Here is a 17,525-nt window from a genome sequence, read left to right as displayed (position 1 = left end):
CCAAGTAGGAGTGCTGGAGGCACAGAATTCTGGAGCAGGTTTGTAAGCTGCTCTTCATGGAACAGGGCTGTGTTAATGCCAAACAAGTAATTTTGGTTGGAAGCAATATTCACTCATACGTCTCAAGTCTTGTGGTACATTCCTTACTTTTTTTTGTTAATTACTGAGAGTAATATTAAAATCTCTCACTCCACTGACATATTTTTTTCCTTTAACTTTGTGTTGTGTTTTTGAAAATACTATTTACATAAATGTAAATTTGAGATTCAGCATTATAATTCGTACTTTTTTTAAATTGATTTTTATTTATTTATTTTTTTCCATTAAAAAATGTACACTTCCTCCTCTCCTCTCATTCCCCTCACGCTCCCCCACTTTCTCTCCTCCTTTCCCCTCCCTTCTTAAGAGAGGGCAGGGAACCCTGCCCTGTGGGAAGTCCAAGGCCCTCCCCCCTACATCCAGACCTAAGAAGCTTTGCATCCAAATAGACTAGGGTCCCCAAAAGCCAGTGCATGCAGTAGAAACAAGTCCCAGTGCCTTTATCAATGGCTTCTCAGTCAGCCCCCACTGTCAGCCACATTTAGAGAGTCCGGTTTGATCGCATGCTTTCTTTTTTTCAATGAAGACTCATTAAAATATTTATTCACCTTATTATTCATGAATTGTTTTATTTTATTTATTTTAAAGAGGGTGTCTCACTGTGTAGCACATGTTGGCCACAAACTATGTATTTCAGCGTGGTCTTGAAATCACAATTCTCAGGTTTCCTAACTTAAAATTATTAGGACTAAAACAAATTTTTGGGTTAATACACTGTTCCCAACACCAGGAACACTGAGGAAGATTAGTGAGAAGACTGGTATCTGGGCATGAGGTAATCAGAAAGGGAGAAGAGGGATCAGGGCAAAAAGCAAAGTTGGTTCCAGCAGGTTCTAGCTGGCTCCCACAGCGCTTCTGCCTGAGGAACATTCAAGAGTCATCTTTGCCTTTCCTTAGTCAACTTTGTGAGTCCTTACACCTTTATGCATATTTGTGTTTAACTGTAAAAGGTCGAATTGTGGGTCAAGACAGCTTCCAAGAAAACATCTTTCCAGGAAGGAAGACACCCAAAGACCACCCCAGGGGAGAGAGAAGGAATGTGGTAATTAAGACTACTAAGTTCAGACAGCAGAGGTAGACTTTCACACTGCTGCTCCTTTGAACTATGCTCCAGATAAACTTTGACTTCTGAACACAGTGTGAATTAGTCTTCCTTAGAAGACAGCAGCCAAGATTGTTGGCGGTGGAGGGAACATGGGAGGGTAGATGTCCTCACAGTGTCTCACTACATAGCCCACCTTAGCAAACTCTCTGTGTGTTCCAAAAATAGTCTTCAAATAATAATAATGTTAGTGCTTCAAGACTCGTGTCTATGTACTACCACAGCTGGACAAACATCTGTTCTAAAATCTATTTTTGTCTAATATTAACACAGCCTCTCCAGCCATCATATTCTTAGAAGAATATAATTTTTACTAGTTTTTGAGAATTTCACATATGAATAAGACATATTTTTGTCATATATTCATGTCATCCTCCCCCTAACTCCTTCCAAATGCAGTCCCCATCCCACACTCCTAACGTTTTCTTCTCCCCATCCCCTTTGTAAAATAAGATGTCGGTTCCAATTTGTGCTGCCCTAGGTGTGGGGCCATTCACTGTGGAATGGTCCACCTGCTGGATGGAGTCCATGCCCTTGAAGAAAAAAATTGAGTCTCCTTTCTTCAGAAGTCATCAGCTGCTAATAGCTTCTCAGTTAGGGGTAGGGACTTATGAGCTCATGCTGACTTGATTTGTGCAGGTCTTTTGTAGTTAGTCGCAGCTGCTGAACGCTGATGAGTGTCCTGTTAAGTCTAGAAGACTCTGTTTAGCTCCAATCTTTCTGACCTTTGGCTAAGAAGCAGTCTCTTTGCTCTGTCTTCCTCAGTGATCCCTGAGCCTTTGGGGGTAGCCGTTTTATTCCTACAGTTCACACGGAATATGTTAATTGATAATTTTTCTTCTGTTTAGCCAAATAACTAATAAATTTAGATCTTTGTTTTAAATCGATTCTCATTATCTTGACCTTTTCATTAGAATTGTTAGAATTATTTATTAGTCTTCAAGAAATGTCACAATGTCAAGTCAATCTTCAAAACAAAGAAGGGGGAAAGAGATACCCTGACATTCCAGGGTTACACAGAGAAGCCCTGCCTTGAAAAACAAACAAACAAACAAACAAGCAAACAAAATACCAAAAAAACCCCAAACCCCAACAAACCAACCAACCAACCACCCAACCAAGCACATAAACAAATGGAAAAAAAATTAACCAAAAAACCAAAACCAAAACAGACAACTGCCCCCCCAAACCAAAACAAAAACAAAGAGAATCTGAAATGAGGGAAGAAGTGCTTTATATACATATAATGATCTTTTTAAATATCAAACATCTAATATCTCTCTATTAATAAGACATCAATCAGGTGTGTTCCATATTAGTGGATTTCCTAATCTCTGTTAAACTCCTGACAAGAGAAAATTAAGAAAGGATTTTTTTCAATTTAAATTTTTTTTTATCTCTTTGAGAGTTTTATATTTGAGTACTGTATTTTGTCACTTCTTCACTTCTTCATTTAGCTCCTCCTGTCTTTCTCAAACTATCTCTCAAATTCATGACCTCTTTTTAAAATTATTATTTTACATATGCATATACCCACATATAAATATAACCTATTGAGTCCATTTCAGTTTGCTTGTTGTGTGTATTTAGGGCTGATGACTTGGGATTGGACCATCTATCGGGGGGCTCATCCCTGAGGAAGACGGATTCTCCTCTATCAGCAGCCATTAATTGGTTATAGCTCTTCAGCTAGGGGTGGGGTCTTATGAGATCTTCTCCATCTGTGTCGGCATGTCAACTGGCGCTGTCTTTGTGCTCGTCTTATCTAGGTGACCATATTCTACAGATGTTATGGGTACAGCTCCTGTTGTTTATAGAAGATACTCTCTCACAGAAAACATTCTGGTCCTCTGGCTTTTATAATCACTCTGTTCCCTCTTCTGTGGTGGTTTCTGAGCCTTTAGTATAGTGGTTGCATAGTAGATGCATTGGTTGGGGTTGAGCACCCCACAGCCAGTTGTTCTCTGAAGAAGGACGCTAAAAAGAAATCCCACAGTAGCTCAGAATTGAGTATAATAAAGGGTTTTTTATTTAGGGGTAGACTCACAGACCACAATCCTCTGCAGGAATGGAGAACAGGAACTGAATCACGCCTCCGGAAGAGAAGCTGGAGGCGCACTTTACATCAGCAAATAGAGTATAAGAGGCCATGCCCAAGTGTGCGGGTAACTTAAAGGCTACTGGCTGTAGGAATTCCTACAATCGTTCTTTGCATTTTGCTTTTACACATGCTTGAGGGTGCAATCACCGTGATGGAAAGACATGATGGGATGAAGGGTTGGGATATGGTGACAGGGGATGGAGGCTATCTACTAGCAAAGGGCTGGTGTCAGGCTCTCTACTTAGTCTTCAGATGAGCACTTCCTCCAATTCCATATTCCAAAGGTTCTAGAACAGTGTCACCAGCTAGGGACCATGTGCTTCAACACTCTTTTTCTGTTTGTTGGGATACCTATGTATCTCTGCACTTTCAGTTCATTTTTCTAATTGCTACATGGTGTTTCACAGTGGGAGTCCATGAAGACTGTCTTCTAGGAATGCACAGCTAGGGTACCACCAAAGACTTGCCACTGAAGAAATAGAACATTTACCAGTTTTACAGATGACTCTTTCCTATGAGAATACATATGATTTACATGATATACCTATGTATTGTTTGACTGACCAAGTTTTACCAAAACTGTCATTTTATCATTTTATCTAACACACTTTTTTATTCATTCCTTGCTCTAAAGTGAAGTACAAACTTAAGAATTAGGAATATGTTGTATGAATATGTTTATAATAGAATGTATAACTAACATCACAATGTAAATATGCCGTTGAGAAGAGCAGCTATAACAGAGTGGTTCAGCAGTTACCACACTCGTGTGAAATCAGTACACATGCTTTTGTTCAACTGGTCGGAGAGGATTCCTCTTCTAGTTGACAATGCAACTCTGAATTTTGACTTTTTGAATCTTTCTGTTTTGTGTTTATTTGTTCTTCATCTGGCTTAATTATTTCTTTAGACCTTTGTTCTAATTCTTATGCCTGCGTTGTGACTTTTAAATAATCTGCACAAGAAAGTGCAATGTTGTTCCAGGTCATTAAATCCAAACTCAGCAGAGAGGACAGTCTACCATCAAATATTCACAGATGCCCAGCACAGGAGTCCTGAATTCCAAAGTGCTGATTTTGATGGCAAATATGGAATACTATGTGTAATCTATACTTGTCTGGTCTGAATGTGAAGTATCACCCACAGAATTTTTTTACCCCCTAAATGATGGAAGTGTTTTGGGAAATTGTGGGACCTTTGGTTGTGGGGGCTGACTGGTAGAGTTAATTTGTCCCCAGTAGATCCTGATAGAGATACCTAACCTTCAGGGTCAAGTCTGAATGCTGCTGCCTCGATCAGTCACCATGTGAGGAACTCTTCCATTCTCCTGCCACCATGGAACCGCCATACCCTGCCTTCTTTGCCAAATGTGTGCTATGCGGAACTCTGAGCCAAACCCAAACCCCTTTTCCGTGGAGTGGGTTTTTACCAAGTATTTTGTCATAGTAGTGGAACAAGTTACTGATACATGCTAAATGAATAATTTAGTAATAGGTATTTATATTATGTTAAAACCCCAATGTTCTACACTGTCTTATGACTTGAAATAGTAGGAAAAATACTGGTAGCATATTGGAGAAGAAGCTTTGGTTCATGCTGTTCACAAACACAGAAAGCAGCTTTGCAGGATACACACTCTTGGTTATTTTTAAGAATTATTTATCATTTTAAAGGGTATTCAATTTGTATGCCAACAGCATTGTTCCCATAATCTAATCCTTCCTTTCCCTCAGGTTTGGGAGGAGGTTAGTCTTCATATGTGCTTTACTGCAAATGGCCGTCTCTGAAGCCTGCGCAGCGTTTGCTCCCACCTTCCTCATCTACTGCTCACTACGTTTCCTGGCAGGAATTTCTTCCTCAGGTTTTACGACAAATTGTGGCTTGCTCAGTAAGTCAAAGCTTTTGTGGACAGTTTCCAAGCTTTGGTTTTGACCTGGATGTCCTTCCCAGCTTATTGGAAGTCAAGATTCATTTTCTTTTCTTTCAGTGATTGAATGGACAAAACCTGAATTCCAAGCCTTGGCAACAACACTGTTAATATGTTCTGCAGGGATTGGACAGATGACATTAGCAGGCCTGGCTTTTACTGTTCAAAACTGGTACCACCTCCAACTGATGATGTCTCTACCAATATTTTTCTTACTTGTGCCCACACGGTAAGAATTCCTTTTCTCTTCTGTCTTATGGAATCCTGGCATGACGGTGCACATGGACTCAGGACAAAAGAAATGCATTTGCCCTTGGTCTGTACCCGACAGTATGTGCTCCTCTTTGTATTGTGTGCCATGAGGACAAGCAGGACTCTCAGATGAACCAAGAAGACTCAATTAAACTTTAATTCAAGGTCATAAGTATTTTTATAAAATTATATACATGTATGACAAGAGATATAGTTATACTTAGGAGGACTCATTATTTATATGAAGATTCTAATTGTGGCTTTTGACTTTTTATTAATAGCTGGATAAAATATATCACCTCATATTCATACTATGGATAAATAACAAGTAATTTCTGAGGAAGTATACTCAATACACATATACATCTAATCACTCTAAGATATGGTATACTTAATAAAAATGTCTACTATTTGATATTTAAATTTATCATACATAGGTTAATTTTATTTATTAGGAAAAAAACTACCATAAAAAAAGAGAGAGTAGCAATGCATTCTTACTAGAATGTTCTTGATCTTTCTGTGTGTCTTTGCTACCAAGCCTTATTTACTCAGGTTATAAGAGAGTTTTTGCAAAAATATTTCACTGCATACATATTAGCACTTACCATTTATAAGATGCTTCTATTTTAAACAGAGTGCACTAATATATTAAACACAAAATAAAAACTTAGCTCATTAGCAACAATTATCTTAGTGAAATTAAGTACAATTTTAATGTATTTTCTTTCCTAAAAATAAAAATTAAGAGATTCTTTTGTCTATCTTTGGTATTCTGCCGGTGATGCTTGTGTCTGTAGCTCTTGTTTGCTTACCTAGGTTTTTTTATTTCTAGAATTCCTCAGTTTGTGTTTTCTTAATGTTTATATTTTCATTTTCAGGTCTTGAACAGTTTTTTTTAACTGTTTGTTTTTTTCCTTGTGGTTTACTAACTTCCTCCAAGTTTTTAATTGTCTTTATCTTGATTTCCTTAAGGGATTTATTCACTTCTCTTTAAAATGACCTTTATCATCTTCATAAAGTTGGTTTTAAGGTCTTTTTCTTGTGTTTCAGCTGTGTTAGAATATTCAGGGCTTACTGGTGGTGACACATTGCCTTGGCTATTGTTGATTGTGTTCTTATGATAATACCCAGGAATCTGGGTTTGGAGTGACTACAGGTCTAGGTGCCTATTTCTGGGTTTGTGTCTTTTGGATTGGTGTGTTGTTCCTTGGTTTCTGTTTCCTCTCTGGTACTCTGGCCTGTATGGGCTGTGGTCGAGTGGGGCTGGGGTGGGGAGGGGAGGTCTCCACTAGAGTTGGGGGCTGGACTTCTGGTGGCCCTCTGGTCAGGTAGGGGTTCTCTACTTGATTTGGGGTCTGGGACATGGTGACAAGGAGGAGATGGAGAATTGGGAGGGCATTGAGAGAATGAGAGAGGTCTGCAGGTGGGTGATTGGGATGGCCTCTTATTCTTTTACTTTTAAAACAATTCGTTTATTTTTTGCCTTGATCTGTCTTCTGGTGTGAGTGGGATACTCACTATCACTTTGGGATTTTAGATTTAATAGTGTTTTTTCTATAAAATTGAGCACATCTGTTTTTGGTACATATATGTTTGATGTGGGAGTGTCATATATCAATCTGTTGATTTCATTGGTTAAGCAATAAAGAAACTCCTTGGCCCTGATAGGTTAAAACATAGGTGGGAGGAGTAAACAGAATAGGATGCTGGGAGGAAGAGGAAGTGAGCTCAGACTCTGCTCTGCTCCCGGAGAGACTTGACAGCTCTGCTCTCCTGAGCAGAGGCCCGGCTCCGCTCTCCCAGGCAGCTCCGACCCAGGATAGATGTAGGTTAGAATCTTCCCAGTAAGCGCACCTTGGGGTGCTTACACACATTATTAGAAATGGGCTAAATTAATATGTGAGAATTAGCCTAGAAGAGGCTAGATAGAAATGGGCCAAGCAGTCTTTAAATGAATACAGTTTGTGTGTTGTTATTTCGGGCATAAGCTAGCAGGCGGCTGGGGTGCTAGGGACACAGCCCCGCCGCTCCTTATTTCAACATATGTTTAGAATTGTAATAGCCTGTGGCAGATTGTTATCTTTATTATTATTGTTGATTTTTATTGAGCTCTACATTTTCTCTGCTCCCCTCCCTGCCTTTCCCCTCCTCTCTTCAACCTTCCCCAGCCTGGGCTCCACTGAGGTTTCTATTTGAATTAATTAATGAGTTTTTCATTTTCAGCATCATTTCAGCTTCTTTTTTCCCCAGTAATCTTACCTCTTCACTGAATTCTGTTACTCCTTATTTTATTTCTCTCTTTTTTTTTGTTCTCTTGGAGCATATTCACATATTATTTGAAGTGCTAAATATGGTTATAATCATTATGTTGAATTATTTGTCTGGTATTTTTTCTGGTCATTTCTATTATGATAATTATTATGGGATTAGCAATTTTTGGAGGAGTCATGTTGTTTTGGGTTGAGTGGGGACTGAAGCAGCTGGAGAACTTGGTTGGTTGAATGTTTCTTTATTTCTTCCTTTTTTTGTTCAGATTGCCTTTTTTCTTGTACTAGAGCCACGATGTTCAGGAGAGGATTAAGTCTTAGTATGTCTGAGATGTAATTTTCTCCTTCAGATTAGTGCAGTGAGCTTCTGGTCTTCCAGGATGGGCCTGAGCAGGGGAAGCTGGGGTCCCCTACTTAGTGCAAGAGGCTATGTGGGCTTAGCTCCTAGAGCAAAATCATACCCTTTCCTCCTTTAAAATTACTTAAAAAGTGCTACACTACTGGATCAGCAGAGACGGCATACTTGGTTAGAAATGACTGTAAGGGGCCTGACAGGCTTGATACAGTGAGAGAAGTTCATCAGACAAAGGAGAAAATCTTCTGTCAGACCCATTCATGCAACTTAAATCTTCACAACACACCAATCAACACCGTGGCACTGATTATCCCATTATATAAATGAGAAACTGAATCAGATTCCTCTGTAATGAGTGGTTAGATGCCACCAGGTGCTTGGTGTAGGAATGAACACACTTCAAATGGTATAATCACTGTGTACAATTTTTCCAGAGGTCCTTAATTTAGGAAAACATATTATGAATAAATGCTACCTACATTCTAACAGGGAATCTGGGAAAGTACTATATAGGTGTCCCTTATGTTCCATTCCGGTGAACTGCATGTAAATTTGCATCCAGGTCATGGCAGGGAGACCAACATGACTCCAATTCTGCAGTCCGGATGTACAGGTGTACTCCATGAGTAAATTGTTTTCTAGTACCAGATAACATAGGATTATATTTACTGTTATAACCATTATATTTTTTATATAACCATTATATTTACTTCTACAACCCTTAAACTAATCATAAAACTATCCAAGGACAAATGTGGTACAAAACTGACCACATGAAAATTAATTTTACTTTCAACATCTTCATGTGCAGGTGGATGTCAGAGTCAGCTCGGTGGCTGATTGTGACCAACAAACTTCAAAGAAGCTTAAAGGAACTTAGAAAAGTCGCACACATAAATAGAATGAAGAGTTCTGGAGACATCTTAACCATTGAGGTGAGCATAATGGCAGCTTGTTATGACACAAAGAAAGCACGAGCCTGATACATATATGTATAGGTGTCAAGATGCAATATGCCACTATTAAATATATTGCATACATATATTTCATTCAAAAGGGACTTTTGCTTATTGAATTTAATTTGTAAAAACTTATCCACAGGATTTTAAAACTTTTTCTTAGCTTATATTAATTATACATAAGGATGAGCATTATAACATTTTTATATATGTGTGTTACATATTTTTTCATATTTATCACTAATTGTTCTTATTCTTCTCTCATCCCCACTCATCCCATTTCTCTTCTTACTCAGTCCTTTTATACTTTCATGTCTTTTTTTTGTGTGTGTGTGGGTGTGAACCAAGAAGTTAAATTAGGGTTAGCTATCGAAGCAGGGATGATATGTTATTTACAGGACAGTGAGCGACTTCTAGTGGCTATTCCATTGAAGAAAATATCTTTCCTCTCCCAGACATCATTAACTGACTATCAATCTTGAGGATGAGTATGCCTTAGTGACCCCTTTCATCTAGCAATGGCCAATGAGTCCTGAAAAAGGAGAATGCCTTACAAGCCTCTCTACTGTCTACAATAGAAAGTTGCCTGGACTGTCTGGGCTGAGCAAGGTATTCTCTACAGGGAATGGGCTCCAAAGAGACAGTTCATGCACTAGGGATAAATATTGGTTTCATGGCTAGTGGCCCCATAAATAGCCCGGGTCACACAGCTGTCACCCACATTCAGAGGGCCTCGTGTGGCCTTATGCGGCTCCCCTGCTGACAGTTCCATTAGCTTGGGTCAGCCGTTTCTGTTGGTTTCCCCATCATGACCTTGGGCTTTTTGCTAGCAATATCACTCCTCCCTCTCTACGGTTGAACTCCAGGAGTCCAACTTAGTGCTTAGCTGTGGATCTCTGCATCTGCTTCCATCAGTTACTGGATGAAGGCTCTGTGATGACAATTAAGGTAGTCATCAATCTGATTACAGGGGAAGGGCATTTTAGGTACCCTCTCCACTATTGCTTAGATTCTTAGCTGGGGTCATTCTTGTGGATTCCTGGAAATTTCCCTAGTGCTTGGGGTCTTGCTAACCCCATAAGGGCTCCTTCTTTCAAGGTATCTCTTTCCTTGCTCTCCCTCTCTGTCCTTCAGCCAGCTCGATTTTCCCGATTCCTCATACTCCCCTCCCCAATCCTCTACCACCCTCTCTTGTCGCCCCACCCTGTCACATTACTAAAGAGATGTTGTCTACTTCTCCTTCCCAGGGGACCCATATATGTCTCTCTCAGGCTTCTCATTTTCTGTCTTCTTGGGGGTTGAGAACTGTAGGCTGGTTATCCTTTGCTTTATGTCTAATATTCACTTACTGCGAGTGAGTATATACTGTGTTTTTCTTTCTGGGTCTGAGTTACCTCACTGAGAATATTTTTTCCTAGTTCCACCCATTTGCATGCAAATTTCAAGAATGTCATATTTTTTTTTAACCACGGAGTAGTACTCCATTGTGTAAATGTACCACATTTTCTTTATCCATTCTTCAGTTGAGGGGCATCTAGGTTGTTTCCAGGTTCTGGCTATTATGAATAATGCTGCTATGAACATAGCTGAGCAAATGTCCTTGTGGTATGAATCCTCATCCTTTGTCTATATTTGCAAGAGTGGTATTGCTGGGTCTTGAAGTAGTAGGGGAAGACTAGCGCACTACACTATATTTTTAGTGGTTAAATAAAGAGCTAAAAGATTTATTTTCAGTAAAATTATGAATAGGTCATGGATTTTTTTTAGATTTTATTTTTTAAAAAAGAAAACAAACTTTTTTCATTTTACAAAATCAATTGCAGTTCCCATTCCCTCTTCTCCTCCCCTTCCTTCCACCTTCCTCCCTGTCCCCATCCACTCCTCAGAGAGGACAAGGCACATTGCTCCAAGGAAGGACCAAGGCCCTCCCCACTATATACAGGCTGAGCAAGATATCCATCCAAAGAGAATGGGTCTCAAAATGCCAGTACAAGCAGCAGGCACAAATCCTGGTGCCACTGCCAGTGGCCTCGCAGTTGCCCCAGTCATACAACTGACACCCACATTCAGGGGGTCTAGTTTGGTCCTATGCTGGTTCCTTCCCTGTCCATGTGGAGTTGGTGAGTTCCCATTAGCTCAGGTAGACTGTTTCAGTGGGTGTACCCATCATGGTCTTGACCTCTTTGCTCATATTCTCATTTCTCCCACTCTTCAATCGGACTCCAGGAGCTCAGCCCAGTGCTCCTCTGTGGGTCTCTGCCTCTGTTTCCATCAGTTGCTGGATGAAGGTTCTATGGTGACATTTAAGATCGTCATCAATCTGACTACGGGACAAGGCCAGTTCAGGGACCCTTTCCACTATTCCTTAGGTTCTTAGCTGGGGTCATCCTTGTGTATCCCTGGGAATTTCTCTAGTGCCAGGTTTCTTGCTAGCCCCATAATGTCTCCCTCAATCAAAATATCTCTTTCCTTGCTTTCTGTCTCTGTCCTTGCTCCATCTCGACTATCCCATTCCCTCAAGTTCTCCTCCTCTTCCCTTTCTCTCCTTCCCCTCCCCTTCTGCCCTTCTTTCTTTCTTCATCCCCATGCTCCCAATTTTGTCAGGAGATCTCATCTATTTCCCCTTCCCAAGGGGATCTATATATGTTCCCTTTGTTACTTAGCTTCTCTAGGGTTGTGGACAATAGGCTTAATATCCTTTGCTTTATAGCTACTATCCACTTACAAGTGAGTACATACCATGTTCATCTTTCTGGGTCTGGGTTACCTCACTCAGGCTGGTTTTTTCTAGTTCCATCCATTTGCATGAAAATTTCAAGAATGTTATTGTTTTTTTACCGCTGAGTATTACTCCATTGTGTAAATATATCACATTTTCTTTATCTATTCTTCGGTTGAGGGACAATCTAGGTTGTTTCTAGGTTCTGACTATTATAAATAATGCTGCTATGAACATAGTGGAACAAATGTCATTGTAGTATGATTGAGCATCCTTTGGGTATAGGCCCAAGAGTAGTATTACTGGGTCTTGAGGTAGATTGATTCCACTAATTTCCAGAGTGATTGTACAAGTTTGCATTCCCACCAGCAAAGGAGGAGTGTTTCCCTTACTCCTCATCCTCTCCAGCATAAGCTTTCATTGGTGTTTTTGATCTTAGTCATTCTGACTGGTGTAAGATGGTATCTCAGAGTCATTTTGATTTGCATTTCCCTAATGGCTAAGGATGTTGAACATTTCCTTAAGTGTCTTTTGGCCATTTGTGATTCTTCTGTTGAGAATTCTATGTTTATATCTGTATCCCATTTTTATTGTATTACTTGATATTTTGATGTATAATTTCTTGAATTCTTTTTTATATTTATTTATTTATTTATTATGCATACAATATTCTGTCTGTGTGTATGTCGGCAGGCCAGAAGAGGGCACCAGACCTCATTACAGATGGTTGTGAGCCACCATGTGGTTGCCGGGAATTGAACTCAGGACCTTTGGAAGAGCAGGCAATGCTCTTAACCACTGAGCCATCTCTCCAGCCCTTATATTTTGGAGAACAGTCTTTTGTCTGATGTGGGGTTGGTAAAGATCTTTTCCCATTCAGTAGGCTGCCTTTTTGTCCTTTTGACAGTGTCCTTTACTTTACAGAACTTCCTCAGTTTCAGGAGGTTCCACTTATTTATTGTTGCTCTCAGTGTCTGTGCTACAAGGGTTATATTTAGGAAGTGGTCTCCTGTGCCCATACATTAAAGGCTGCTTACTACTTTCTCTTCTGTCAGGTTCAACGTGGTCAGATTTATATTGAGGTCTTTAATCTATTTGGACTTGAATTTTGTGCATGGGGATAGATATGGATCTATTTTCATTCTTCTACATGTTGACATCCAGTTATGCCAGCATCATTTGTTGAATATGCTTTCTTTTTTCCATCATTTGTTTTTAGCTTCTTTGTCAAAAATCAGCTGTTCATAGGTGTGTGGATTAATTTTCAGGTCTTCGATTTGATTCCATTGGTCAACCTGTCTGTTTTTATGCCAATACCAAGCTGTTTTCATTACTGTAGTTGTTAATAGAGCTTGGTGTCAGAGATGGTGATGCCTTTGGAAGTTTCTTTATTCTACAGGATTGTTTTGGCTATCCTGGCTTTATTTTTGTTTTTTTCCACATGAAGTTGAGTATTTTTCTTTCAAGGTCTGTGAAGAATTATGTTGGAATTTTTGATGAGGGTTGCATTCAGTGTATAGATTGCTTTTGATAGGATTGCCATTTTTATTATGTTGATCCTACCTATTCAAGAGCATGGGAGATCTTTCCATTTTATGGTATTTTCTTCAGTTTGTGTTTCTTCAGTTGGTGTTCTGATAAGATACAGGGGGTTATTCCAATTTTTTTTATATCTGTTGAGGTTTACTTTGTAACTGAGGATGTGGTCAATTTTAGAGAAGATTCCATGATGTGCTGAGAAGAAGATATATTCTTTTGTGTTTGAGTGGAGTGTTCTATAGATGTTTGTTAATTCCATTTGAGTCATGGCATCTTTTAGTTCTCTTATTTCTGTGTTAAGTTTCTGTCTGGTTGACCTGTCCATTGTGGAAAGTGGGGTGTTGAAGTCTCCTACTATTAGTGTGTGGGATTTGATGTACAATTTAAGCTTTAGTAATGTTTCTTTTACATTTGTGGATGCTCTTGTATTTGGGACATAGATGCTCAGTATTGAGAGTTTATCTTGATGGATTGTTCCTGTTATAAGTATAAAGTGTCCTTCTCTATCTCTGATTGACTGCAGTTTGAAGTCTATTTTGTTAGATATTAGGAGCCTAAGAAACCTGCTTGTTTCTTAGGTCCATTTGATTGGAAAATCTTTTACCAACCCTTTACTCTGATACAATGTCTGTCTTTGAAGTTGATGTATGTTTCTTATACATCTTATACATCAACATCAACAGTAGAAGATGTTGTTTCATATCTATTTCTTAGCCCGTGTCTTTTTATAGGTGAATTGAGTCCATTGATATTAAGAGATTTTAATGAACAGTGATTGTTAATCCCTGTTGGTTTTTGGTGTTAGTGTTTGTGTGTTTCCCTTCTTTGGGTTTTGGTGGTGTGAGGTTATCTGTTGCCTGTGTTTTTGTGGATTCTGTTAGCTTCCTTGGGCTGAAGTTTTTCTTCTAGTACTTTCTGTAGGGCTGGATTTGTGGAGAGGTATTATTTAAATTTGGTTTTGTCATGGAATATCTTGTTTTCTCCATCAATAGTGAATGCAAGCTTGGCTGGGTATAGTAGTCTGGGCTTGCATCCATGGTCTCTTAGTGTTTGCAGTACATCTGTCCAGAACTTTCTGGCTTTCCTGGTTTCCACTGAGAAATTGGGTGTAATTATGATAGGTCTGCCTTTATATGATACTTGTCCCTTTTCCTTTGCAGCTCTTAATATTCTTTCTTTAATCTGTATGTTTTGTATTTTGATGTAGGGCCATATATTTTACAGGCCCATATGTCTACATTGTATGGTGGCCAGACTCTCAGTCCATAGTTTGCACCTGCCCACCCAGAAGGGGGTCACCTAGCCTTTCCAGACAAACTGTCGCTATCCCTAACAAAGGGACAGTATATGCTAATGTTGTTCTGCTCCTTCTTTGTAATTGGAGGATGCCTGGGATAGAGATGTTAATTCAGCCTACATGACAGAGCTGGCATACAGAGCAGGAAGATCGGAAGATGTGACAGAGCAGGCATAGACAGGTGTGGAGGTGACCTTAGACATTCACCTGGCTACCTAGGAAACAGAATGCTAATGAATTTCCCCCTCAGTTTTTGTTTTGTTTAAAAGCTGTTTGGAGAACAAATGCTGGGAGAATTTTTCAGGATGTGAACTTAGGATTTCATTGGGAATCACTGAGAATCTCCCTCCCGATAAAGCCATGTGAGTTGTGTCTCAGGCCTCCCTGCTGGTATAAGAGAATTTATGTTGGGGATGGACCCTAACATTTTGATTATTATATGGTGAGGGGACTTTTTTTTTTTTTTTTTTTTTTTTTTTGTTTTTTCGAGACAGGGTTTCTCTGTGGCTTTGGAGCCTGTCCTGGAACTAGCTCTGTAGACCAGGCTGGTCTCGAACTCACAGTGATCCGCCTGCCTCTGCCTCCCGAGTGCTGGGATTAAAGGCGTGCGCCACCATCGCCCAGCTGAGGGGACTTTTTTGATCCCGTCTATTTGATGTTCTTTAAGCTTCTTGTATCTTCATAGGGATGCCTTCTTTAGGTTGGGAAAGTTTTCTTTTATGATTTTATTGAATATATTTTTATGACTTTGAGCTGGATTATTTCTTCTTCTTCTTCTTCTTCTTCTTCTTCTTCTTCTTCTTCTTCTTCTTCTTCTTCTTCTTCTTCTTCTTCTTCTTTCTCTATTATTCTTAGGTTTAGGTTTTGTCTTTTCATGCTGTCCCAGATTTGCTAGATGTTCTGTGTTAAGAATTTGTTGGGATTTAATGTTTTCTTTGACCAATGAATCTATTTCCTCTATAGTATCTCCAACACCTGAGATTTTCTCTTCCATCTCTTGTATTCTGCCGGTTATGCTCGCCTCTATAGTTTCTATTCATTTATCAAGGTTTTCCATTTCCAAAATTCCTCTGGTTTGTATTTTCTTTGTTGTCTCTATTTCAGTCTTCAAGTCTTGAACTGTTTAAACTGTTTACTTCACCTGTTTGATTGTTTTTTTTTTCTTTTGGATTTTTATTTTTTTAGAAATTTATTGATTTCTTCCAATATTTGTTTGTCTTTTCCTCTATTTCTTTAAGGGAATTTTTCATTTTCTCTTTAAAGGTCCCCATCATCCTCATAAAGTTATTCAAAATTGTTTTCTTTTTCTGGGTTAGGATGATCAAGTCTTCCTGTTGTGTGACCACTGGGTTCTGGTGTCACCATGTTGCTTTTTAGATTGTTGAATGAATTCTTGCATTAGAGCCTTCCAGCCTCTTCCTCTAATTGGTGCAAGCAGTGGTCTTGCCTTTAGTCTAATCCTTGCAGTTGCTGTCTGTATCTTTGGGGAATGTTCTTGGTCTGCTCTGTACTGTTGCTGTTTTTGTCTCAGGGAGCTGCTGAAGTTTCCTTTGGCCTGTTCTCTTGGTCCACTCTCTTGTCCTTCTCTCGTTGTTTACTGTCTTGGTCCACTCTGTGCCATCATAGCTTGTGCTTCAGAGTCCCTCTCTTGGTCCTCTTTGTTTAGTTGCAGCCTGTGTTACAGAGTTCCTCTGAGGTCTCAGGGAATAGGAAGGTTTGGGGATGGAGTAGGTCTTGTAAGCCTACCTGAAGGAAGCTTACCTGCTGACTGGCTAGAGAAGCTGAGATAGGCAGAGTTTTTTCCCTGGTATAGAGGACCTAGAAAGTGGAGTGCCCCACTTGGTGAGTGGTCATTCACCTTTTGGTCATCTCTGTGTAGTTGCAGCCTGTGTTTCTATGGATTGATTTTTTACTCAGCGTGCAGCTTTTTTTTTCTCCCAGCATGCACAGAGGAGGATATCAGGTAACTAGGCAACCTGTGTAAACAGTCAGGGGGAAGTTAATGGCTCTTGATCTGATAGTACATTCACCAGACACTGCAATTTTTATGGGCCTACGTCTGGAGTTTATACTTATTGCTCTAAGTGGTAGAAACAAAGAGAAGACCCAGTCCTCTAAATTATCAGTTCCAGGGTATGCTGTTATCAGTTGTTCTGATTGTGGGGGTTGTGGGTCTTTCTCTGGGTTGTAGTTAATTGTCCCTTCTGTTGTCCTTGAGAGCAAAACACAAGCAGAAAGTTTCCTGAACTAAAATCACCAGTAAACTGAGGTGAAGGTGAGTGTAAGGAGTTAGGATTTTTTTAAAGTGAGGTAAAACCAGGGCAAGCTTCTTTTCTATCTGAGCAGCTATGAATCAGCAGCTTTGGGCAGGTTGTAATTCTATGTCATTGGACATCTGAGAAAATCTTAAATGGGATGCTCTTGCCTGGACCCTAAACACTGACCAAATGCCTGCTGAGTGCAATAATTGCAGGAAAGCAGATCTCTGTGTTTGCCTAGTAATATTTAGTAATATATTCATACTGGTAGTTCTGGTAGGAAACTATAAGCAATGGTATGGTCAACTTGACAAGATCTAGAATCACCTAGGACACAAATCTTCAGGCATACCTGTGAGGGTGTTTATGTTAGTTTAGTTTCTGAGCACAGCTCTGAAGGATCATCTCGATTAGGATGAACAAGGAAGACCACCTTAAAAAGGGCATCATCACCCTGTGGGCTTGTGCTCTGGACAAGATAAAAAGAAGGAAGCTAGTAAAATGTATTGAAACATTTATCTAATTATTCTTTATCAATAAAAAACCAGGAGTCAGGTGTTGGGGTAAGGATCTAAATGATAAGAGAAGTGGTAGAGAATACACTAGTTACCTCCTGTCTCTTCTCTTCCTCCATTTAAAAAGCCTGA

The 17,525-nt window shown here is 39.6% G+C and overlaps 1 protein-coding gene across 2 annotated transcripts in view; it reads left to right on the top strand.

The window, feature by feature from the left end:
* LOC126498434 (solute carrier family 22 member 19-like) overlaps nucleotides 1-17,525 on the top strand; it is a 34,748-nt gene that overhangs the window by 3,875 nt on the left and 13,348 nt on the right. Inside the window, exons 3-5 of one of the 2 annotated variants that reach the window (XM_050137098.1) lie at nucleotides 5,036-5,190; nucleotides 5,269-5,458; nucleotides 8,918-9,041. In XM_050137098.1, the coding sequence (XP_049993055.1) occupies nucleotides 5,036-5,190; nucleotides 5,269-5,458; nucleotides 8,918-9,041 (469 nt within the window). The remainder of the gene's footprint in view (nucleotides 1-5,035; nucleotides 5,191-5,268; nucleotides 5,459-8,917; nucleotides 9,042-17,525) is intronic. The other variant, XM_050137099.1, reaches the window with a different exon arrangement.

The sequence above is a fragment of the Alexandromys fortis genome, unplaced genomic scaffold (genome assembly GCF_014885135.2).
Source record: "Alexandromys fortis isolate MF-2015 unplaced genomic scaffold, M_Fortis_MF-2015_v1.1 scaffold_3, whole genome shotgun sequence".
Taxonomy (NCBI): domain Eukaryota; kingdom Metazoa; phylum Chordata; class Mammalia; order Rodentia; family Cricetidae; genus Alexandromys; species Alexandromys fortis.
Note: the sequence above shows the minus strand (reverse complement) of the source record. Positions and strands in the feature narration are given on the sequence as shown.